Genomic DNA, 19,142 nt, shown 5'->3' on the forward strand with positions numbered 1-19,142 from the left:
TGTCACCTCCTCTTGTCCCCAAGCCACCCTCCAGGGTGCCCCCCCTTGGGGCTCAGGCGGGTGGCACCAACCTGCATCCATCCCCCTGTCCTGCCCTGCTCCCAGCCCTCGAAACCCCAGACAAAGCCATGCGGGCGCCGGAGCTGGGGACACCAAGTGTTTAATTGCCGCGAACGAGCCCTGGTCCTACACAGTAGGACAAACAGCTCTGGGGCAGAGCCGCCCTGTCCCCGTCCAGCCTTGTCCCCAGGGGCCCATGGCCAGTGGCGGCTCATGTGGCCCCCAGAGCAGTGAATAAATTAGAAACGGGGACACAAAAACACAAAGACACCCTGGGGATGCCGGGGGGGGGGAGCATGGGGCCCCCTCCTCAGCTGGGACCGAAGGGGGGTGGCTCAGGAGCGTGGGGTCACTGGGGCTGGCACAGGGAGCAGCTGGGGGGGGGGGGGGAGATGGGGACAGCTGGGGGCGTGAGGACACCTGGCCCCCAGGGGGGCTTGAGGACGTGGAGGGCCCCCATCACCCAGGGGAGGGAGGTGGGGACAGCTCGAGGACACGGTGATCCTTGGCATCCCAGCAGGGCGGGGGGGGCACCTTGGGGACAGGGTCCCTCATCCCTTGGGACAAAGTGGGGGGGGAGCATGGACCCGGTCACCAGTGCAGGAAGATGATGGCTCGAGGGGGGAAGGCATCGGACGGAGCCCCCCAGGGTGCTGTGGCTGCCGTGTCCCTGAGGCAGGGGCTCAGGGCTGCCCAGGGGCCGCGGGTACCAGCAGGGGCTTGGGCAGCACGGGGGGCTTCATGGAGAGGGAGCGCTGGAGGGGGACGGGACGGGGACCCCAGGGTGGCCCCCCCGGGGCCCCCAGCGAGTGCATGCGGGCCAGGCCCCGGGCCATGCCAGGCGGCCTCGCTGCTGTGCCCCCCACCCCCGCCAACGAGTGCCTCTGTGCTAGGGGCCGGCGGGGCGGGGGGGGGCTGTCAGGGGGCACGTCGAGGCGCCGGGGTGCCCCGTCCCGGGGGGGCAGGGGGACGCTGGGCAGTGGGACACCGGGCTGCACCCGGTTGGCAAAGGAGCCGGTGGTTGCGGGGCCAGGGGACAGCGGCCATCCTGCCCCCCCTGGCCCCTGCAGCCTCTGCAGCCGTTCCTCCAGGGAGGCCTTGGGCGGGGGTCCCGGCCCGGGGGGCTCTGGGCACCCCGGGGTGCCGAGGCCGCGTCGGGGCTCTGCTGCCCGCTCCCGGGGTGTCCTGGCAGGGGGCTCCGGGGTGGCCTCAGGGGTGGGCAGCTCAGGGAGGTCCCAGTCACGGTCCCCTCCGTGGGGCGGCAGCGGTGGGTAGAGGCGGGGGGCAGGCGGCTGGGGCGGGGGGCACGGGGCGGCGGGGGGCACCGGGGCACCCTTGGGTGCTGCAGGGCGGCGGGTGCAGGCCGCCAGCAGCCCTGCAGCCAGGGCGCCCAGCACGAAGGCTCCCAGCACGCAGCCCACCAGCACCGGCACCGGCACCGCCGCCACAGCCCCCGGCACCGCCTGGCGCACCCCTGCAGGCAGCACCCATCAGCCGGGTCCCCGCGTCCCCTCCTCTCCCCCACACCATACCCCCCTTCCCTCCCCCCCCAGGTTCTTGGGGTTCTTCTCCCATCCTTTGGGCCCCTGTCCCACCCCTGGGGTCCCTCCTTGTCCCTGAGGGACCTCCCAGTTCCTGGATCCCTCCCCGGTTCCCAAGGTCCCCTCCCAGGGGTGTCCCGGTGGGTGTCCAGGGGACCAAGGGGTATCACTAACCGTGGGCCAAGTCCCTGTCCCCGTCACTGTCCCCTGTAGCTGGTGCATCTGTGAAAGGAGAGGGGGCGGTGGGCCAGGCTACCCACAACCCCTGCCTGGAGCCACCCACGCCCCCCAGGCTCCTCCACAACCTCCGGGGTCATCCAGATGCCCGCCTGGTGGCACTGGCATCCCCCTGTGACCTCGTGTCCCCAGGTGTCCCCCAGCACCCCTCCACGGGGCCGATGTCTCTCAATGTCCCCAGATGCCCACCACATAACACCTACACCCCACTGTCCCCTTGTGTCCCCCCTCACCGTGGCAGGTCCCTGTGAGCCCGGTGGATCCCTCGATGTCCTGCTCAAAGCCAGCCCTGGGTGCGCACAGGAGGGGACGCATAAGACGCTGTCTCAAGTGCCCCCACCCCACGAGGAAGGGACCCAGGTTGTGGGGTGTAGGGGGGGACACACACAAGCCTCCGTGTGCTTTGCAGCAGTGCGTGCAGCTGCGCGAGGGACAGGGGATCGGAGACACTTTGGGGGCACTCACGGGAGGTCCTCGGAGAAGGGGACGCAGCCCCCAGGGGGCAGCCAGACGCAGTAGGGGTCCCGGGCAGCCAGGCAGCTCCTGCACGGGGCCGGTGCTCAGCACAGACACGCAGGGCCTGGGCCCGACAGCGGGGTGCCCTCGCACACTCCGGGCCCTTGCACGTCACCGCGCCCCCCACCCCGCAGCTCACCGGCGGCAGGCCCCGTGCCGGGCGCAGCGGCTCAGGGGCAGGCGCACGAGGCAGCCGGCGAAGGCGACGAACAGCTCCTGGCCTGGCGTGTGCAGCTCCAGCCCCAGCACCCGGCTGGCACCACGTGGCCCCCGGCACCTGGGTCCCCCCACAATGCGTCACCGTGCCTGCACCCCCCCCCCCCCCATCAGCACCCACAGCCCCTTGGCACCCCCCCCAGTGCTTGGCAGCACCCACGGCACCCATCTGCACCCTGCAGCCCCATGGCCCCCACCAGAACCCCATGGCATCTGCATGGCCCCATGGCACCTATCAGCACCCTGTGGCACCTGCATGCCCCCCCCCCCCAGCACCCATCAATGTCTCACGGCACCCCACACAGCCCCCCAGCACCCCACGGCACCCACCCCAACACCCTCCCTGCCCCACAGCACCCCCGTGTCTCCCAGCACCCCCGTCCCAGGGCCACTCACCACCTGGGCTCGTAGAGGCTGATCTCCTCCAGCAGCAGCACCTCTGCACCGGGCTCCCCGGTGTCACCAGGTGCTGCAGGGTCCCCAGAGTTCTGGATGTCCCCGGGACTACGCGGGGCTGCCAGGACCTTCAGCACCCGCCCGTCCTCGGCACCCAGGAAGAGCACGGTGTGGTTCCCCCGTGGCCCCGCGCCCACATCCACCGCCAGCTGGGTCAGCCTGCGCCACGCAGAACCCTCGTGTGGGGCCGTGCAGCCCCTTGCACGCCCTCACACCATGCCCTCGTATGCCACCGCACTGGGGGGGGGCTGATACACCCTTGCACCAGCCTCGCTTGTCCCCCCACCAGGGTTTTGCACGCCCTTGCACGCTGCCGTGTACCCTCCCCCAGCATCTCACACACCTGCACACCAGGGCCGCGCGCGCGCTTGCACGAGCACCCTCCCCACCCCACAGCACCCGCAGGGCCAGGCGCACCCTTGCCTCGGCACCTTGCACAATGCCCCCCCCCCCGTGTCCCCAGGCCCACCCGCCCTGTCCCCGGGCACCTGGTGCCGGTGCGGGTGAAGAGGGGCCGCCCGCCGGCGGGGGCCACGGCGCCGTGCAGCAGCGGGTGCTCCTTGGCGAAGGCCAGCGTCTCATCGGGGAAGTCCCCGGAGGTGACGATGGCAGTGGCTGAGCCCATCCCGGCACAGCAGCCAGGCCTGTGGCACAACCAGCATGGGGACAGGGTCCTCGTACGCACCCCGGGGACCCAGCAGGGTGAGGAGTACCTGGGCCGTGGCACCCGCTCCTCGGGCACGGGGGGCCAGGCACCCCCAGCACCTCGGGGCTCAGCGAAGTGTCCCTCGAACGCCCGCTCCACATCCGCCAGGTAGAAGGCGCAGACGGCCGAGCCGGGGATGCTGTGGGGGTGGCAGGGGTGGCACCGGCTCTGGGGACACCCCTGATGTCCCCAGGACTGCCCCATGTCCATATCCCTGTGTGAAGGCATCCCCGTGCCCTGCCCTGCCTCACCTCCAAGTCCCCCCCGCCTGGTCCCCATGTCCCCTTGTGTGTCCATGCACCTGTGTGCCTGCCCCCATCCCCACGCTCATGTCCCCCATGTCCCCGTTGTCTGTTGTGCACCCATGTGCCCCTGTCCTCATGTTCCCGTCCACCACAGCCGCGTCCCCGTGCTCACATCCCCAACATTCCCTCGTGTAGCCACGTCCCTACGTCCCCATGTGCCTGTCCCATAGCCACGTCCCCAGGTCCCCATGTTCAAGCCCCACCACAAGACAATGTCCCCAGGCCCGTCACCCTGTCCTCATCTCCCCGCCGCCTGTGCCCTGCTCCCAGTCCCCGCGTCCCCGTGCCTGTTGGGCTGGGTGCCGAAGAGGGCTAGGACAGCAGGGCGCCCGTGCAGGGCGTGGGGCAGCGTCACGGCCTCCAGGACGTCGAAGTAGAAGACGGCGTCCCCGGGGACGGCGCACTGCAGCCGTGCCTTCAGGAAGGACGTCCAGCGGCGCTCGAGCACCCGTGGGGAGCCCCCACGGTCGTTGCGGCACACCCGGGCCACCCGCGCCACCGCCACCTGCACGCGGAGCCACCAGCGTCCCGCAGGGCCGGAGGCTCCGGGGGACGGGCACCGGGGTCTGCCCCGCGTGGGGGCAGGGGGCAGGGCGGCAGTGCCCCCCCCTCGCTCACCTTGCCCAGCGCGCCGAGCTCCACCGCGATCTCCCGGAAGAAGAAGTAGATGTAGGGGCCGTAGGGCAGCGCCTGGACGAAGTGGGGCTCTGCGGACGCGGGGGCACGGGGCCATCAGCCCCCAGCCCGCCCCACGGCACCGCTCCCTTCCGTGCCCCCACCCCTACCCTGCAGCCAGCGGGAGCTGTACTTGAGGGTGCGCAGCGGGGGGCTGCGGGTGCCCAGGCTCCGGTAGATGACCGCGTCGCTCGCCTGGAAGTCAGCCACGGTGGCCGAGTAGAGGCTGCCGTCTGGGGGCACGGGGACAGGGACAGCGGCGTCAGCCCCATCCCGGCCCTCCCCTGCCGGCACCCCGCGACCCCGGCACCCACCAGCAAAGAGGGCGACGTTGCTCTGCCGGGCGTCGAAGGGGCACCGGGCCTGGCCGCTCAGCTCCTCGCCCTCCTGCAGCAGGCTGCGCGCCTGCAGGCGCCGTGCTCAGAGCCCCGCCGCTGCTCAACCCCCCCCCGGCCCCGCCGCCCCGTGGGGATCCCAGCCCCGGCGGCGGCGCCCCCCGCCCCGTGCCGGGCCCCCCACCTCGTAGCTGCGGCAGACGGGGTTGAAGGCGTTGGTCCCGCAGGCGAAGAGGGTGCGGGCGTCGCGCGGGACCAGCACGCGGATGTAGTTGTGGCACCCGTCCTGCGCGGTCGCACGCGGATGGGGGCACGGGGCCAGCGGCCGCCTGGCCCTGCCTCCCTCTGCCCCCACCCTCGTATCCCCCAGGCCGTTGTCCCCAGACCCGCCTCACCGTACCCATACCACGCGCCCCACATCTCCAGGCCCCAAGAGACCCCTGCCCCACACCCCTATGCCCCATCCCCCTGTCCCCTTATACCCCCATTCCTCCGCACCCCCTGCTGCTGGACCCCATAGCACTGTAACCTGTGCCCCTCCATCCTTATTGCCCCATATCCCCGCACCTTGCACCCCCACCCTTATACCTCCATCAGCCCACACCTCTATACCTTGTACCCTCACGGCCCCATGCCTTGTACCCCCACCCCCTCACGCTCCATGACCCTCTACCCCTGCACTCCCACACCCCCACACCCCTGTACCACCTCCCCCTATGCCCCCATATTCCTGTACGCAGTGCCCCCATACCTCTATATCCTGTACCCCTATACCCCGTACTCATATGCCCCATACCCCATATCCCGTGCCCCGTACCTGCAGCTTGCCCCGCATGGCGCAGCTCTCCCTGTCCCGCGTCTCCCAGGTGAGATGCTGCTGGCGAGATGGGGCTGGGCAGTGGGGACCCCCACCGAGACCCAGGCGACCCCAGGAATGGTGCCCCCGTCCCCCTTACCCGCTCAGGGTACAGCACCCGCTTGTCCTGCCCCAGGTCGAAGGCGTAGATGTGGTCCCTGGGAGGGCACAGCGTGAACAGAAGGGGCACGGGGACGTGCAAGGGGGCACGGGGACGTGCAGAGCACCAGCAAGGGTAGGTGAAGGGAGGAGGGAACACGGGGTGCCTGCGCCCACCACCTACAAGCGGTGCCCAAGCGTGCAGAAAGGGACACACACGAGTGTGCCTGCGCACGCAGTGGCTTGCACAAACCAGGATGAGCATCTCCAAACACACGGCAGCGAGCCCGAGACTGCACAAGCATAGACAACTTGGCACAAGCATGGAGACGTACGGACACGCGAGGCCAGGCGTGCACAAGTGTGCACAAGCTTGCAGAAGCAACCAAGCCCCCAGAAGCATGCACCAGCACAAAGAAGTGTGCACAAGGACATCCAAGTTTGCACAAGCGTGCACAAGTGTGCAAAGGCACGGAAAGCACACGCAGGCACGGGGAGGGGTGCACAAGCGCGCTCACCGTGCGGCGACGAAGAGGGTGCTGTTGAGGCGCAGCATGCGCTGGAAGTCGAGGCCAAGCTGGGCGGTGACGTTGTCCCCCCGGAGACCCCCGAAGCGGGGGTAGGTGGCGGTGGCTGGGGGATGTGGGAACACGGTGACGACGCCCCCGGCTGGCCCCGTGCCCCCAGCCCCCGGTCCCCGCTCACCTGCCAGCCCCACGGTGCTGCGCGGCACCAGGTCCCGCGGGAAGGACTGCGCCACTCCCCTGGGGGCCCCGGGGACCACGACGAGGACGAAGGCCAGCAGCACCCCGAGCATCCTCCCAGGCACCCGAAGGAGACGGGGGGCGGCCACTGAGCCCGGACCCCTCTGGGCTGCAAGGGGTTAATCCCTACTGGGGAAACTGAGGCAGGGCCGGGGGGGGGCGCGTGTGCAGCACCATGGGGACACTGGGGACAGTGGTGGCGTCCCCTCCGTGCAGCTTCAAGCACGGGGACAGGGCCCCAGTCCTCTTCCCAGTGCCACCAGTGCCCCTTCCCAGTGCCACCGGTGCATCCTGCCAGTGCTCCCAGTGTCCCTGTCCCCACACCCTTTTCCCGCGTGCCCGTCCCCGATCCTCCCATCCCAGTGTCCCCAGTGCCCCAGTCCCAGTGCTCCCAGTGCCTCCCGCTCCCGACGACCACGGCCGGTGTTGGGACGGGATGCGAAGCACAAGCAAGTGCCAGACGCAGCGACACCGGGACCGGCACCGGGACCGGCACCGACACCGACACCGACACACTCGCGCCGTCCAACACCCTCCCAGCACCACCGCACCCGGCTGCCCCCCGCAGCACCCCCCGGCGCCCCGCAGCACCCCCCGGCGCCCGCCGCCCCCCCCGGCACCCCCCGCGCCCCGCTCCCGGTACCGGCTCCGCGCCGCGCCCCGAGCGGCCCCGCGGCCCCGAGCGGCTCCGCCCCGGAACGGGCCGGGACCGGCCGGGACCCTGAGCGGGGGCCGGGGGCGGGAAGTGACCGGGGGGGGGGGGGAGCTGCGTGGGGCGGGGGGGGCCGGGGCGCAGCCACTCGGGGCCACGCGTGTCACCCCCCCACGGGGAGGACCCGGGCGGGGCCGGGATTTGGGGGATTTGCGGTTTTCGGGCGGGGCGGGGGGGGGTGCGGGGGGGCAGCGCCGTGACACCGCCGTGGCTTTGCCCCCCGGTTCCCCCCCCTCCCCCCCCCGTCGGCCCTATAGATAGGCGCTAATCCCGTTAATGAGCTGATCCCCGGGAGCCCACGCGCGCGCGCACGTGGCACCGTGGACGCGCGTGTCCGCGGGCGGCCGAAACCTCCGCCCTGCGCTGCCGGGGGGGGGCGGGGGGGGGTCGGGATCGCGTCCGTCTGCCCGCCCGTGGACCCACGCGTGGGAACCCCCCCCGCGGGGACTGGGAGCTCACTGGGAGAACTGGGCCCCCCCGCTGCTCCGCGTCCTCCGGCACCCCCGGGGACGTGAAGGGACCGGGAGACCCCGCCGGGGGGGTGAGGGGGGGGGGGGGGGGCGGTGGTCCCACGGCCCCCGGGGCGCGGGCGCGCGGCGACATCTGGCGGCACCGCGCGGCGTGGCGGGGGCGGCACCGCGGGCCCGGGGGGGGGGGACAGAGCAGAGGGGACAGCGTCCGTACGGGGGTGCTCGTGTCCCCAGGGGGGTGGCGGCACCCCCAGGGTGCTCCCCGCGTCCCCACGGCTGTCGCGGTGTCCCTGCGGTGTCCCCGCGGGGCCGCGAGCAGGCGGGGCGGGTGCCAGCTCCGTTTTATTTACAGGTCCTCAGGGGAGGGAAAAGGGGGCCACAGACCCCATCCCCACGGGGGTCCAGGCACTGACACGGGGAGGCTGGGGGGCTCCCATCCCCCTCACAACCCCCCCAAAAAAAACAAAACAAACCAAAAAGCACCACGAGGGCAAAACCATACAAATAAATAGGATCGGAGGGACAGAGCCCGGCCGCTGACTCCTGTCCCGGTGCCTCGCGGCGTCCCCAGGCGGGGGCCGGTGGCGTTTGGGTTTCCCCAAAGCGGGGCCGGGCCCCCCGCAGGGGATGGTGAGGGGGCCGCCGCCCGCCGGCTCCCCGCGGGTCCCGTCCCCGGGTCCCGGTGCCGGTGTCACAAGGTGAAGATCTCGTCCTCGGCGTCTCGGAGCGCGGCCGCCCGCGGCGTCCTGGTGAGGGGCCGGGGGCCGAGCCGGGGGCCGAGCCGGGGGTCCCCGCTCTCCGGGCGCGGGGTGCCCTCGGCCTCGGCCGCGCTGCGGGGGACACGGGGGGGGGAGGGGGGGCGGTGAGGGGCAGCCCCGCGGCCGGCGCCCCCCCCCCCCCCCCCGAGCGCCCCGGGCCGGGCCGGCCGCGCTCACCCGGTGCTGGCGGCGCGGAGCCGCTGAGCCGCCGCCGCCGCCGCCTTGGAGCGCCCGATGTCGGCGTCCAGCTGCCGCAGGAAGTCGGCGGCCGAGAGCTCGTGGCGGGACGGGGCGGGGGGGCCGGGGTCCGCCGGTGCCCCCCCCCCCGCCGCCGCCGCCGCCGCCGCCTCCTCCTCGCGGCGGAGCCCCCCCGGTGCCGGGATGAGCAGCGTGGGCTTGAGGAAGATGGGGTCCGAGGCGTAGAGCCGGTTGGCGCGCAGGATCTGCTCCGGCTGCCGGGGACAGGGACGGGGCCAGGTGGGGACGGGAACGGGAAGGGACGGGGGGGACCGGGGACAGGGACGGGACCGGGACCGGGAGGGGACGGGGACAAGAACGGGACCGGGAGCGGGACACGGAGGGGCCGAGGGGCGGGACGCGGTGGGACGGGGCCGGGGCCGGGGGTGGCGGGGGCCGGGCGCGGTGCCCGGTCCCGGGGGCTCATCCCGGTGCCGGCCCGGCCCCGCCGCTCACCGTGACCCCGTAGCGCAGCGCCAGCCCCGGCAGCGTGTCCCCGGGCTCCAGCCGGTGCTCCCGGCCGCCCGCCGCCCCCCGCGCCGGGGGGGGCCCCGCCATAGCGGGCGGCCCCGCTCAGCCCCGGCCCGGCGCGGGGGCGCCACCGCCCCGCCCCGCTCCCGGTAAGGCCCGGCCGCCCGCGCGGAGGCCTCTGGGACTCGTAGTCCTCTGGAGCCGGGGCCCCGCCGCTCCCTCGGGCCCCCGCGGCGCTCCCCGCGCTCCCGACCCCCGGGGGCTGCTCGCTCCCGCCCAGCCCCCGCCCCGCCGCGGTCTCTGCCCCCCGTTCCCCCGAGGGGCTCCGTGCTCCTGCCCGGCGGCGAGGGGCGCGGAACTACAACTCCCGTCATGCCGCGGGGCCTCGCCGAGCCGCGGGCCGCTCCCGCCCCGCCCCTTTAAGCTCCCCATTGGTCCCCCCCTGCCCGCGCGCGGTTTGCCGGGAAAAGCGACCCGGAAGCGGGAAGGGGGCGGTCCCCATGGTAACGGGGCGGCGGCGCTGGGGGCCGCCATGTCCTTCAAGCGGGACGGCGACGAGCCCGGGCAGCTGGCGGCGCTGCAGGTGGGGCCCCGCGACCCCCCCCACCCCCCCCGGACCCCGATCTCCCCGTCCCCGGGCTCCCCCTGCCCGGGTTTGCCCCGTGTCCCCCGCCCCTCGGTGTCCCCCCTGCCCCCCCCCGCCCTGCCCGGACCCCCCGGGATTTCTCTGCCCCCCCAGCCCCAGAGCCCCCCCCCCCCCCCCCCTCACCCCCGCGCCCCCCTCCCCGCCTGCAGCGCTCCCGGTTCCCGCTCTCCGCCCTCCTGGTCCCGCCTCGCAGGGGGTGGCGGGGCTGGCGGGGGGGCTGCTCCCTGCCACGACCCCCCCGAGGTCCGGGGGGGCCCCGGGTGCCCGTTTTGGGGGGGGGGGGGGGGCAGGGGCCGGGCACTATCGCGGCCTCTCGCTCCCTCGCAGAAGCGGCGCGTGGCGGAGCTGCTGGCCAGCTACATCCCCGAGGAGGAGGCGCTGCTGCTGCGGAGCGGGAGGTGAGCGGGACCCCCCCCCCCCCCCCCCCCCTCCCTGGGGACACGGGGCGGCTCGGGGGGCTGCAGGGCGCTGACGGTGCCTCCTCCCTGCTACAGGTACGCCTGCACCGTGTGTGCCCACCGGCCCGTCTTCGACACGCTGGAGGTGCTGGCGGTGCACCGGGCTGGCAGGAAGCACCTGGGCAGTGAGTGCGGGGCTGGGGGGGGCTGGCGCTGGGGGGGCCACGCCGTGAACGCCCACCTGCTTTCCCTTCTCTCCCCTTCTCTTCCCTTCCCTTCCTTCCAGGCCTGCAGCGCTGCTACGGCAGCGAGCGCTGGCGGGAGGACACGGCGCAGGAGCAGCGGCACCAGGAGCTGGTGCGGGTGGAGGCGGCGGGCACGCAGGTGGGTGCGCTGTCCTCTCCCCTTCCCTGGCACCCAACGGGGCCTTCCTGAGCTCTGCACCCTCTCCCCAGGGCTCCCCAGCCCCTTTGCTGGCCCGGACGAGGAGGATTGCCCAGAGTGCCCTGCTGAAGGCTGCTCCCTACAACAGCTGCTGCCGGAGGACAGGGTGAGGGCTGCTGGGGCGTAGGGAAAGCTCCGGCCTGCTCCCAGCTGCCCACCTGGGGTGGCCGTGCCCTAGGCCTGACCCCCTCCCCTTATAGGGCAGCTGGAAGCGGCGCACGAGGGGCGAGGACCCAGCCGGGGCCGAGCACTGCCCAGGCTCCCTCTCAGCACAGGGACGCCGTGGAGGCCACCCCTGCAGCCCTGCTGCCAGGGCAGCGCAGCCGGCAGGCAGGTGAGGGCAAACTGCGGCAGGACGGCGCGCCTGGGCGCTTTCTGCCCTTTCTGTGGATGTCACCATCCTGCGTCCCTCTCCGCTCTCCCAGGTGCACTGAAGGCAGCTTCCACCCACGCCGGGCAAGGCAGAAAAGGGAAAGCAGCAGCATCGTCCTCACAGCCGAGTCAGCCCGAGGCCCTCAGCCCCGCGAGGCGCCAGGCGCTGGAGCAATACCTGCAGCTGCGGAGGTGAGTTGGGCCCTGCTGATGGGGAACCCCCAGCGAGCCTCCCCTCACCCCGTCTGCCCATCCCCAGCGCCGGCTGGATCCAGGATCGCTCTGGCAAGTGGGTGAAGGATGAGAACGCTGAGTTTGACTCCGATGAGGATGAGCCGCCTGCACTGCTGCCAGCCTGAGGTCCCCGAGCCCCAGGGCTGTCCCCAACCCCGCTGCGTGCCACAAGAACAGAGGCAGCTGGAGACGACGGAGGCGATCCAACCGCTGGGGCAGGTCCCATACGTGGTGTGGCACTGGGGGTCCCCTCGCTCTTTGTTCCCACCTTTTCGGGTGTCCCTATCCTGGCCAGAGCACTGTGATCTCAGCTTGGATTTTGGCCCGTTGCTGCCCGTCTCTTCCTGTCCCCGGCCCAAGTCACACTCGCTTTCCTGCCCAGGCACAGGTGCCTGCGGTTCGTGGCCTTTTGGGGTGGCGGCACGGGGCTTCCCCCTCCTCGTGGCCCCGCAGCTGTCCTGGCGCTTGGCAAAACACCCGGCCAGCTCACCTCCACCCTCGCCTCTGTTTCCCACCTCCCTTCTGCCTCTGGGGCCCGTGGGAGCTCCCACCTCAGGGCACCCCCTGTGCCCTGCCAGCACCCTGGGGAGAGCTCCCAGCGGGAGCACCCACCGATGGGTCGCTTGGGCCCCAGGGCTGGATCCTGTCCCTGGGGAGGGCTCCTTGGCAGCGCTGCCTGGGGTGATGTTACACCTGGGCGCTGGGATTTACCCGCTTGCTCAGCTCAGACCTATAAATAGCCATCGGGACGGGTGCCAGGGCCCTGGTGAGTGAACGCCTGAGCCGGGTGCAGGTCTGGGGGCTCTTCCCAGAGCCCTGCAGCCCCCATCCACCCCGTGGGCACCCGGAGCTGGCCCCTATGGGCCCCAGGTGCCTGGTTCTGTTCCACAAGGGCACCCAGCTCCCCGCTGAGGGGTGCCCCGCTCCCCCCTGGCACAGGGCCTGGCCCCGTAACCCGATCCCCGGGGTATAAATACCCCGACCCTGCAGCCCGTTGCTCCACGAGGGAATCCAGGCATCCAGCTCGCCCCGTAACGAGCCCGGGATCAATGGCTCGAGGCTAACGGGAGCCTCTGGGTCTCGAGCTCTGAAAAAGGGGTCCTCCAACAGCGTTACCCTCGCTCAGCCCGTCCCTCCAGATCCTCCCACGCACAAATCCTGCCCCCGTCCTTGTGGCCCTGTCCCAGGAGCAGCCTCACGCCCGGTGTCTCCGTAACCTTTATTTACAGCCGACCCAGCCCTGGGGAGCCCAGAGCACAGCTCGGGGGCGAGCTGAGCACCGGGGTCTGCAGGGCTGTGCTGGGAAGCACTCAGGTTTTCTTCTGCTTGCGACCTGGGGACAGGGGAAGAAGCAGGTCAGGGCCAGGGCTGGGTGCCCCCCCAAACCCCATTCTTCCCCCCACCCCCGGCCTCATTCCTGCCCGGAGCAGCAGCGGGGCACTCACGGAGCTCGTTGTTGCGGGTGATGGCGATGGCGGCGCGGGCGCGGGGGCCCTGCTGCGTGAAGTGGTACCCGAAGCGCACCACGGAGGGGCACTGCTCCAGCATCGTCGCCATCTCCATCTCCACCGTGTCACCCAGCCGCTGGCACTGCGGGGCGGGGGCACGGTTGGGCCCAACTGGGCACACTGGGCAAACCGGGCACACGCTCCAGGCCACCTGTGGGTGCCCATCCCTACCTGGTTGTCCACCTTGAGCTCGCTCAGGGTGCTGTTCTGGTACATGGCCTTGATGATGCTCATCATGCCGGCGCTGGTGATGAAGTTGGACTCGATGTTGAGGCTCTGCAGCGTCTTGTTCTCCGTCAGCATCTCGGCCACCGCCTGCGGGAGCCCGGCATCACCTCGGGGTGTCACCCGGGGCTGGCTGCCCCACCGGCACCTTGTGGGCCAGCGGCGGGGGCAAGGCCACCAAAAGCTCGCCTGGCTGGTGCTGGCTGGGAGCTGGGGGAAGGGGAGCGCATCTCTGGGGACGTGGGGACACGGAGGGTCACGGGGCTGGGACTCACGGTGGCCACGGGGTCGTTGCTGCGGGTTGCCACCAGGCTGAGCTTCTTGACGTGGGTGTTGGTTTTCATGGCCTCGCAGATGGCCTTCAGCGTGGAGATGGGAATGTCCTGCAGGGAGGGGACAGGGGCGTCACCGAGGAGAGGGGAACATCCCCGGGACGATGCAGGGGGCACTGGGGGGGTGTGGATGTCTCCAAGGGCACAGGGGCCACCCTGAGCACTTGCAGGGCGTCATCAAAGGGTTGCAGGTGGCACCAAGGGGCTGCAGGATGTCACTAGGGGGACGTGGCTGTCCCAGGATGAGGACCTGGGATGCCCCAGAGCCACTCGGGATGGGGACAAACACCCCAGGGATGCCCCAAGGCGAGGACCAGCCCTGCTGGTACCCTCCAGGGACACGCCAGGCCAGAGCAGCACCCTGGGACAGGGACCAGCCCTGTGGGGACACCCCAGGACAGGGCTGAGCACACCAGAGACACCCCAGGGCCAGCACCCTGAGGACACCCCGGGGCACGGAGCAGTGCTTTGGGGACACCCCCGGGCCGCTGAGGCCAGCCGCCCCCCCCCGGGCCCGGCCCCTCGCCTTGATGTTGTTGAGGTTGACGTCCTCCAGCGCCCCGTCATTGGCCTGGATCTGCCGCAGCGTCTCCTCCACGTTGGTGGGGTTTGGGGGCTCGTCCGGCACCGGCTTGTACGTGTCGGGCTTCACCACGCCTGTGGCACGCGTGAGTGCAGGGGGACGCGTGGGTGTGTGTGCAGGCACCCAGAGCCCCCCGGTGCACACGGGGGTGGGGGCTCCCCGCTGAACACAGGAGCGGGACCGCCTGCGGTGTGCCCCCGGCTGCCCCCGTCCTGCAGGGCGCACTCACTGTTGATGCCCTCGGTGTTGGAGATGGTCCCGCTGCAGATCGCGTCGTAGTACTGCTTGTTGCTCATCAGCGTGTACATGCCCAGGATGGCTGCGGGGGCACCCCTGGGGTCACCGCAAGCCACGGGGCCATCCCACAGCCCCCCCTCGTCCCCTCCCCAGCCAGCCACGGGTGGGCTGGGGGCCAGGCTGAAAGCTGAGCGCAGGGGCACGCTGCTGCTTTTAGCCGGGCCCTGGCAGGGGCCCAGCGGAGGGGGCAGGGGACACGGATGTGACACGGGGACGGGGCAGGGGCGACGCGCAGCCCCACACCAGGGGTTGGTGCCGGGGGGCGGCCACGTGCGCGGGACCCACCTGCGATGTCACACATCTCGGCCTCGGTGGCGTTGGCCAGCGCCTCCTCCAGCTCTGGCTCCAGCGTGATCTGCTCCTCGCGGGGGATCTCCCGCTTGGGGTTCTTGGGCACGAACGGTTTCCCTGCACGGGGGGACGCGGGGCTGCACCCTGCACGGCCTGGCACGAGCCGGGGGGCAGCAGCCACAGGCTACGGGGGCTTGGTGGCCCGGTGCCGGGCTGGGGACAGGTAAAGGCAGCGCTGGGGGGATGTGCTGGGGCGGTGGCGGTACCGGGGCGCTGGCGGTGCTGCGAGGTGGCCACGCTGGGGGTGACATTGCTGGGGGCAGCCATGCCCGGGGCTGGCGGGGGCCCAGCTCGCCCGGGACATCCGAGCCGCTGGCGAGGGCCATCCCGCCGAGCTAAATATACCTGGCGCTGCGGGGCCCCGTCCCCCGCGTCCCCCCAGCCCCGCACCTTTCTTCTCGCCGGTGAAGGGCACCAGGTCCTCGCGCTCGCCGGCCTCCAGCGCCTGTTTCTCCAGGTGCTGCAGCAGCGCCTCGCGATCCAGCGGCCCCGTCGGGCTCTTCTGCGTCTGGTCCCGCTGCCGCAGCCCCGCCGGCAGCAGCACGTTCTGGGGAGGCACCGGGGTGGCCATGGGTGCGGGGGCCCTGCCCGGTGCCCCCCGCCCCACCTCGGGCCGGGCCGCGGGCGCACCTCAGGGTCCATCTCCAGCAGCTCCATGTCCAGCTGCTCCAGCTCCTCGGCCGACAGCTCCTGCAGGATCTTGTCCTCGTCGATGTCCCGGTACTTCTCCAGCTCCTGCCGGTAGGACGTCATGGCTGGGGGCTGAGGGGCGGCCTGGAGGGGGATCGGGGGGGCTGAGCGGGAGGCTGCCGGGCCAGGGGAGCCCCCGCGCCATGCCGAGCTCCCACCAGACACCCCACAGCCATGGGGCTGGGGCCTGCCTGGCTGGGGGGGGCACTGGGGCACCCCAGGGTGGGGTCCAGCCCAGCCTAGCCATCACCACACAGCTCTTGGGGAAACTGAGTCACGGCCCAGTGCTGGGGGCAGCTCCCAGCTCCACAGCCCCCACCCCACCGACACCCCCCTTCTGCACCCAGTGTCCCCCCAGCCCCCAGGGAGCAAGCAGGGTTGCATGCTTGGGACGCGGGGCCGTGCACCCCCCTGAGCCGCCCCAGCTGATGGGGATTTACCCCCCGACGCGCAGGTCTGAGGCTGGGGGGGGCACCCCGGGGGAGGCACCTGGTACCCACAGCAGGGACCTGCGCACTGAGACCTGTAGAAAGCCGGGGGCACCCCTTGGTGTGGGGACCCTCAGGGCCCCCCGAGCTGGTGCCTTTAGGGGTGACCCCCCCCAACCCCAGGGACCCCCCCGGCCCTACCTGGCCGCTGGTGGGGCTGCGGAGCCTGCCTGGGCTGTGCCCCGGTGCTGAGCCAAGGGCTCCGGCCGCGCAGGGCATGAGATCAGCGTTTTATTCTGCGAGCCGGCGGCGGGGAGGGGCGAGATCACATATCGCCGGCGTTATCGAGCCCTGCCAGTGCCCCGCAACGGCTCCACCCCAGCACTGGGGTGGTGCAGGCCCCCCCCAGCGATCAGAGCCCCCGCGGGCCCAGCTGCGGGCTCCAAGCCCTGCCTGGGGGTGCAGGAAGGGGAGGTTTGGAGCTCACGCAGTGCTCTGGGAGGGAGATTTGGGGAACAGCCCCAGGCACCGCAGGGAGAGGCCCGCGTGTCCCGGGGTCCTCGGAGCCACCCCACCATCCCCTTTTCCCCGCTGAGTGCCCCTTAATGCCCCTTCCTCCTGAGCCTGGCCGGGGGCTCTGCTCCCCCGAGCTCCTCATTCAGCAGAGTCATGGTTGGGTGGGGTTGGGTGGGGGTTTGCACTTGTCTTCAGCAGGGACCAGGGGCTCCCACGGCCCCACACGCAGCACTGAGGTTCTACTTGTTTATTGTAGGGTCTCCCAGAAACCAGGGGGCTGCACACGCTGTTTACCGTAGGGTCTTGCAGAGTTGCAGGCGCTGCTTGCGAAGCAGTGGAAATGAGTGTCTGCATGCTTGGCTTTGTTGGATGCTTATTACTAGGATTTTTCTTTTTTTATTAAAAAAAAAAGTATAAAGTCGATAAATAGAGCAACAAACCATTGCCCACGTGAGCTGGGGCACGGCCAAGAACGATCCAGAGCCGTCCGCGTGCGGCCACAGGCCCTCAGGTGGCGGGGACGCTCTGCTTGATGATGATCTTCTGGCGGGTGGCGCGGACACCGGGGTCGGGGCCGGGGGGGGCGGCCCCCAGGGCGGCGGAGGCAGCGGCGCTGGGCAGCCCGTGCGCCGTGATGTACTTCTTGTAGGCCTCGCGGATGATTTTGAAAGCGCGGATGTTGGAGTAGGGGATGTCGGTGATGGGGTCGCGGTAGACGGCCGGCTTGTGGGTGACGGGGCAGATCTCCCTCACCGGCAGCCGCGGCGGCTTCGCTTTGGGGAAGAAGCGCTCGAAGGTCTCGTCGTCGGTGAAGGAGATGAAGGTGCGGGAGCATTTCCCAGCAGAGGCCGGAGCCACAGCTGGGGCCGCCTCTGCCTGCTGCAGGTCTTGGTCCAACCTGGAAGGGCCAGAGTCAGCTCTGAGGAGACGCGCGGGGCCAGGGAAACCCCGAGAGCTCCCACACGAGGCAGTGCTGTCCCGCAGGAGCAGAACACGGGGCTGTGGGGCTCTGGAGCACTGCCCCAAACCCGTCTGCCTCCTGCTGTGGCAGAAAAGAGCCCAGGGTGGAATAAAGGATGGGAACTTGGGACAGACGGGTCCGGCCACGTGCAGTGTCGGGGGGAACCATCAGGACCCCATCGAGGTGACCCCAACCTACCCCTCCACATCCACGTTCTCCTCCTTGCCCAGCTCCGTGATGAGGGGCATGGTGACAGACCAGTACCGGATGACAGGCCCCACACACTTCCTCTTCTTCTGGACCTGCTTCTTTTTGTCAGCCTCCAGACGCTCGTAGTTCTCTGGGAAAGCAAGGCCGTGCCACGGGTGAGGCTCAGCACCCCCTTCACACTCACAACCCCTCCCTGTGTCTCCTCGTGCCCTGCTCACCCAGGGAGCGGAGGTTGATCTCCTCCGTGATCTTGGCCTCTTCCAGCAGCTCCTCCTGCGTCAGGGGGCGGTCGTAGTTGGGGCCGCCCTTCTTGCGCTTGGACTGCACCTGACGCTCCTGGATGCGCAGGAAGGTTTGGCGCGTGTGCTCTGTTGTCGACTGCCGCATGTGCTTCCGGCCTGCAGCGGGGGGACAGAGCTGACTGCGGGCCCCGACACGGCTCCCTGCAGCCGGGAGCACGTTTCCAGCCCGGGGGCCCGCGCGTCCCAGCCTGCGCGCACTCACTGTCTGCCACTTCATCCTGGAGCTCCAGCGGGGCCGATTTCACCTCTCGGGCCTTCTGGGAGCTGCTGCTGGGGGCATCGGCCTTCTTGGGGCGAAGGCTCTTGAGGGGCTCCTGCAGCGTCGGGCAGCGTGAGGAAGGGGAAAGGCCCGGCTTAGATGAGACCCCCTCGGGGGGCACCGTGCCGCATTCCCCAACCCACGGGGAGCGTCTCCTCCCTGCCGAGTCCCGGCTGCCCCCCTTGGGACACGGCCGCAGCCCCTCCCGGGGGGCCGGCAGCTGTTCGAGGGGGGCCCTGTGCTGTGCCCCCGGAGCCCCCTCCCCCGGTGCCGGTGCCCTCCCTCCCGGTGCCCCCCCCAGGTGCCCCCCTCCGGCCCTCCTTCCCCCGGTGTCCCCCTCCCCCGGTGCCCCCCTCCCGGTGTCCCCCTCCCCTCAGAGCCCCCCCCTCCCGGTGCCCCCCGTTCCCCCCCCCCTCCCGGTGCCCCCCGTTCCCCCCTCACCCGGTAGGCCTTGGTGATGATGCGGCGCCGCCTCTTGGGCTCGCTGTCGTCCTGGTCGCTGGCCGGCTCCTCGCCCTCGTCGATGTCGAAGTCGGAGTCCACCTCATCGTCGCTGTCCGACTGATCGCCCCGGTACTCGTCGTCGCCCGACTCCTGCGGGGACGGAGGGCCCGGGGCTGACACCGCGGCCCCCCCCAGCCCCCCCCTCCCGCCCCGCAGCCCCTCCCGGCCCCCCCGCACCTCGGTGAAGCCGCCGTAGGTGGTCTGGTAGAACTCGTCCTCCTCCTCGGCCTGCAGCAGCCCGGACAGGCGGTTCCCGGCCGTGCGGCGCGGGGCGCGGCCCTCGGCCAGGCTCATGGCGGCGGCGCCGTGACGTCACGGGGGGCGGCGTGACGTCACACCGCGCGCCAACGGCTTCAGTTGCGGGGCCGCCTCCTCCCCTCCCCTCCCCAACCCCCCCCCTCTCCGGGCGCATGCGCTGAGCGGGCGAGTCCAAGTTGGGAGCGGGGGTGGGGGGGGCGGAGCCGCCCC

The 19,142-nt window shown here is 71.6% G+C and overlaps 5 protein-coding genes across 9 annotated transcripts; 1 reads left to right on the forward strand and 4 right to left on the reverse strand.

The window, feature by feature from the left end:
• Positions 1–144: 144 nt before the first annotated feature.
• On the reverse strand, positions 145–7,502 carry SEMA6C (semaphorin 6C). 3 transcript variants are annotated; one of them, XM_068662794.1, is made up of 18 exons: positions 7,410–7,502; positions 6,708–6,875; positions 6,521–6,635; positions 6,004–6,061; positions 5,865–5,924; positions 5,232–5,333; positions 5,027–5,117; positions 4,823–4,945; positions 4,656–4,744; positions 4,325–4,542; positions 3,740–3,871; positions 3,515–3,670; positions 2,967–3,185; positions 2,494–2,631; positions 2,304–2,381; positions 2,072–2,127; positions 1,776–1,823; positions 145–1,402 (listed from the first exon to the last, which is right to left on the reverse strand). In XM_068662794.1, the coding sequence occupies exons 2-18, from the start codon at positions 6,817–6,819 to the stop codon at positions 744–746; spliced, it is 2,454 nt and encodes an 817-aa protein (XP_068518895.1). In that variant the 5' UTR covers positions 6,820–6,875; positions 7,410–7,502; the 3' UTR covers positions 145–743. The 3 variants fall into 3 exon arrangements, with proteins under 3 accessions (XP_068518895.1, XP_068518893.1, XP_068518892.1); XM_068662792.1 differs by having other exon boundaries at positions 145–1,534; XM_068662791.1 differs by lacking the exon at positions 7,410–7,502 and having other exon boundaries at positions 145–1,534; positions 5,865–5,921; positions 6,708–7,389.
• Positions 7,503–8,274: 772 nt separating this feature from the next.
• LYSMD1 (LysM domain containing 1) lies at positions 8,275–9,672 on the reverse strand. The gene is made up of 3 exons (XM_068662845.1): positions 9,400–9,672; positions 8,884–9,158; positions 8,275–8,778 (listed from the first exon to the last, which is right to left on the reverse strand). The coding sequence occupies exons 1-3, from the start codon at positions 9,499–9,501 to the stop codon at positions 8,640–8,642; spliced, it is 516 nt and encodes a 171-aa protein (XP_068518946.1). The 5' UTR covers positions 9,502–9,672; the 3' UTR covers positions 8,275–8,639.
• Positions 9,673–9,843: 171 nt separating this feature from the next.
• Positions 9,844–11,830, forward strand: SCNM1 (sodium channel modifier 1). 2 transcript variants are annotated; one of them, XM_068662841.1, is made up of 8 exons: positions 9,844–9,997; positions 10,388–10,458; positions 10,555–10,643; positions 10,745–10,842; positions 10,914–11,008; positions 11,103–11,236; positions 11,328–11,466; positions 11,534–11,830. In XM_068662841.1, exons 1-8 carry the CDS (start codon positions 9,947–9,949, stop codon positions 11,631–11,633), a joined length of 777 nt encoding a protein of 258 aa, XP_068518942.1. In that variant the 5' UTR covers positions 9,844–9,946; the 3' UTR covers positions 11,634–11,830. The 2 variants fall into 2 exon arrangements, with proteins under 2 accessions (XP_068518942.1, XP_068518944.1); XM_068662843.1 differs by lacking the exon at positions 10,745–10,842.
• Positions 11,831–12,708: 878 nt separating this feature from the next.
• TMOD4 (tropomodulin 4) lies at positions 12,709–16,270 on the reverse strand. 2 transcript variants are annotated; one of them, XM_068662829.1, is made up of 10 exons: positions 16,124–16,270; positions 15,435–15,578; positions 15,195–15,351; positions 14,739–14,861; positions 14,386–14,475; positions 14,100–14,230; positions 13,517–13,624; positions 13,188–13,331; positions 12,954–13,098; positions 12,709–12,841 (listed from the first exon to the last, which is right to left on the reverse strand). In XM_068662829.1, the coding sequence occupies exons 1-10, from the start codon at positions 16,199–16,201 to the stop codon at positions 12,819–12,821; spliced, it is 1,143 nt and encodes a 380-aa protein (XP_068518930.1). In that variant the 5' UTR covers positions 16,202–16,270; the 3' UTR covers positions 12,709–12,818. The 2 variants fall into 2 exon arrangements, with proteins under 2 accessions (XP_068518930.1, XP_068518931.1); XM_068662830.1 differs by lacking the exon at positions 16,124–16,270 and having other exon boundaries at positions 15,435–15,639.
• Positions 16,271–16,799: 529 nt separating this feature from the next.
• VPS72 (vacuolar protein sorting 72 homolog) lies at positions 16,800–19,024 on the reverse strand. Its single transcript, XM_068662837.1, has 6 exons — positions 18,852–19,024; positions 18,612–18,764; positions 18,114–18,225; positions 17,828–18,007; positions 17,598–17,739; positions 16,800–17,336 (listed from the first exon to the last, which is right to left on the reverse strand). The coding sequence occupies exons 1-6, from the start codon at positions 18,966–18,968 to the stop codon at positions 16,946–16,948; spliced, it is 1,095 nt and encodes a 364-aa protein (XP_068518938.1). The 5' UTR covers positions 18,969–19,024; the 3' UTR covers positions 16,800–16,945.
• Positions 19,025–19,142: the final 118 nt, after the last annotated feature.

Source organism: Anas acuta, chromosome 28 (assembly GCF_963932015.1).
Source record: "Anas acuta chromosome 28, bAnaAcu1.1, whole genome shotgun sequence".
In the NCBI taxonomy this organism is placed as follows: Eukaryota; Metazoa; Chordata; class Aves; order Anseriformes; family Anatidae; genus Anas; species Anas acuta.

What these genes read in the sequence shown, in the direction of transcription:
- SCNM1 (XM_068662841.1), top strand. Translation starts at nt 9,947, where the DNA reads ATGTCCTTCAAGCGGGACGGCGACGAGCCCGGGCAGCTGGCGGCGCTG. An exon ending in CTGCTGCTGCGGAGCGGGAG is followed by an intron (nt 10,459 to 10,554) that starts GTGAGCGGGACC and finishes TCCCTGCTACAG; the next exon opens with GTACGCCTGCACCGTGTGTG. An exon ending in AGCTGCTGCCGGAGGACAGG is followed by an intron (nt 11,009 to 11,102) that starts GTGAGGGCTGCT and finishes CTCCCCTTATAG; the next exon opens with GGCAGCTGGAAGCGGCGCAC.
- VPS72 (XM_068662837.1), bottom strand. Translation starts at nt 18,968, where the DNA reads ATGAGCCTGGCCGAGGGCCGCGCCCCGCGCCGCACGGCCGGGAACCGC. An exon ending in CCTACGGCGGCTTCACCGAG is followed by an intron (nt 18,765 to 18,851) that starts GTGCGGGGGGGC and finishes CCGTCCCCGCAG; the next exon opens with GAGTCGGGCGACGACGAGTA. An exon ending in GATCAACCTCCGCTCCCTGG is followed by an intron (nt 17,740 to 17,827) that starts GTGAGCAGGGCA and finishes TTGCTTTCCCAG; the next exon opens with AGAACTACGAGCGTCTGGAG.
- TMOD4 (XM_068662829.1), bottom strand. Translation starts at nt 16,201, where the DNA reads ATGCCCTGCGCGGCCGGAGCCCTTGGCTCAGCACCGGGGCACAGCCCA. An exon ending in GCAGCCCCACCAGCGGCCAG is followed by an intron (nt 15,579 to 16,123) that starts GTAGGGCCGGGG and finishes ATCCCCCTCCAG; the next exon opens with GCCGCCCCTCAGCCCCCAGC. An exon ending in CGAGATGTGTGACATCGCAG is followed by an intron (nt 14,476 to 14,738) that starts GTGGGTCCCGCG and finishes GTGCCCCCGCAG; the next exon opens with CCATCCTGGGCATGTACACG.
- SEMA6C (XM_068662792.1), bottom strand. Translation starts at nt 6,819, where the DNA reads ATGCTCGGGGTGCTGCTGGCCTTCGTCCTCGTCGTGGTCCCCGGGGCC. An exon ending in CCGTCTGCCGCAGCTACGAG is followed by an intron (nt 5,118 to 5,231) that starts GTGGGGGGCCCG and finishes CGGCGCCTGCAG; the next exon opens with GCGCGCAGCCTGCTGCAGGA. An exon ending in GCTCACAGGGACCTGCCACG is followed by an intron (nt 1,824 to 2,071) that starts GTGAGGGGGGAC and finishes CTCCTTTCACAG; the next exon opens with ATGCACCAGCTACAGGGGAC.
- LYSMD1 (XM_068662845.1), bottom strand. Translation starts at nt 9,501, where the DNA reads ATGGCGGGGCCCCCCCCGGCGCGGGGGGCGGCGGGCGGCCGGGAGCAC. An exon ending in CGCTGCGCTACGGGGTCACG is followed by an intron (nt 9,159 to 9,399) that starts GTGAGCGGCGGG and finishes TGTCCCCGGCAG; the next exon opens with CCGGAGCAGATCCTGCGCGC. An exon ending in CTCCGCGCCGCCAGCACCGG is followed by an intron (nt 8,779 to 8,883) that starts GTGAGCGCGGCC and finishes TGTCCCCCGCAG; the next exon opens with CGCGGCCGAGGCCGAGGGCA.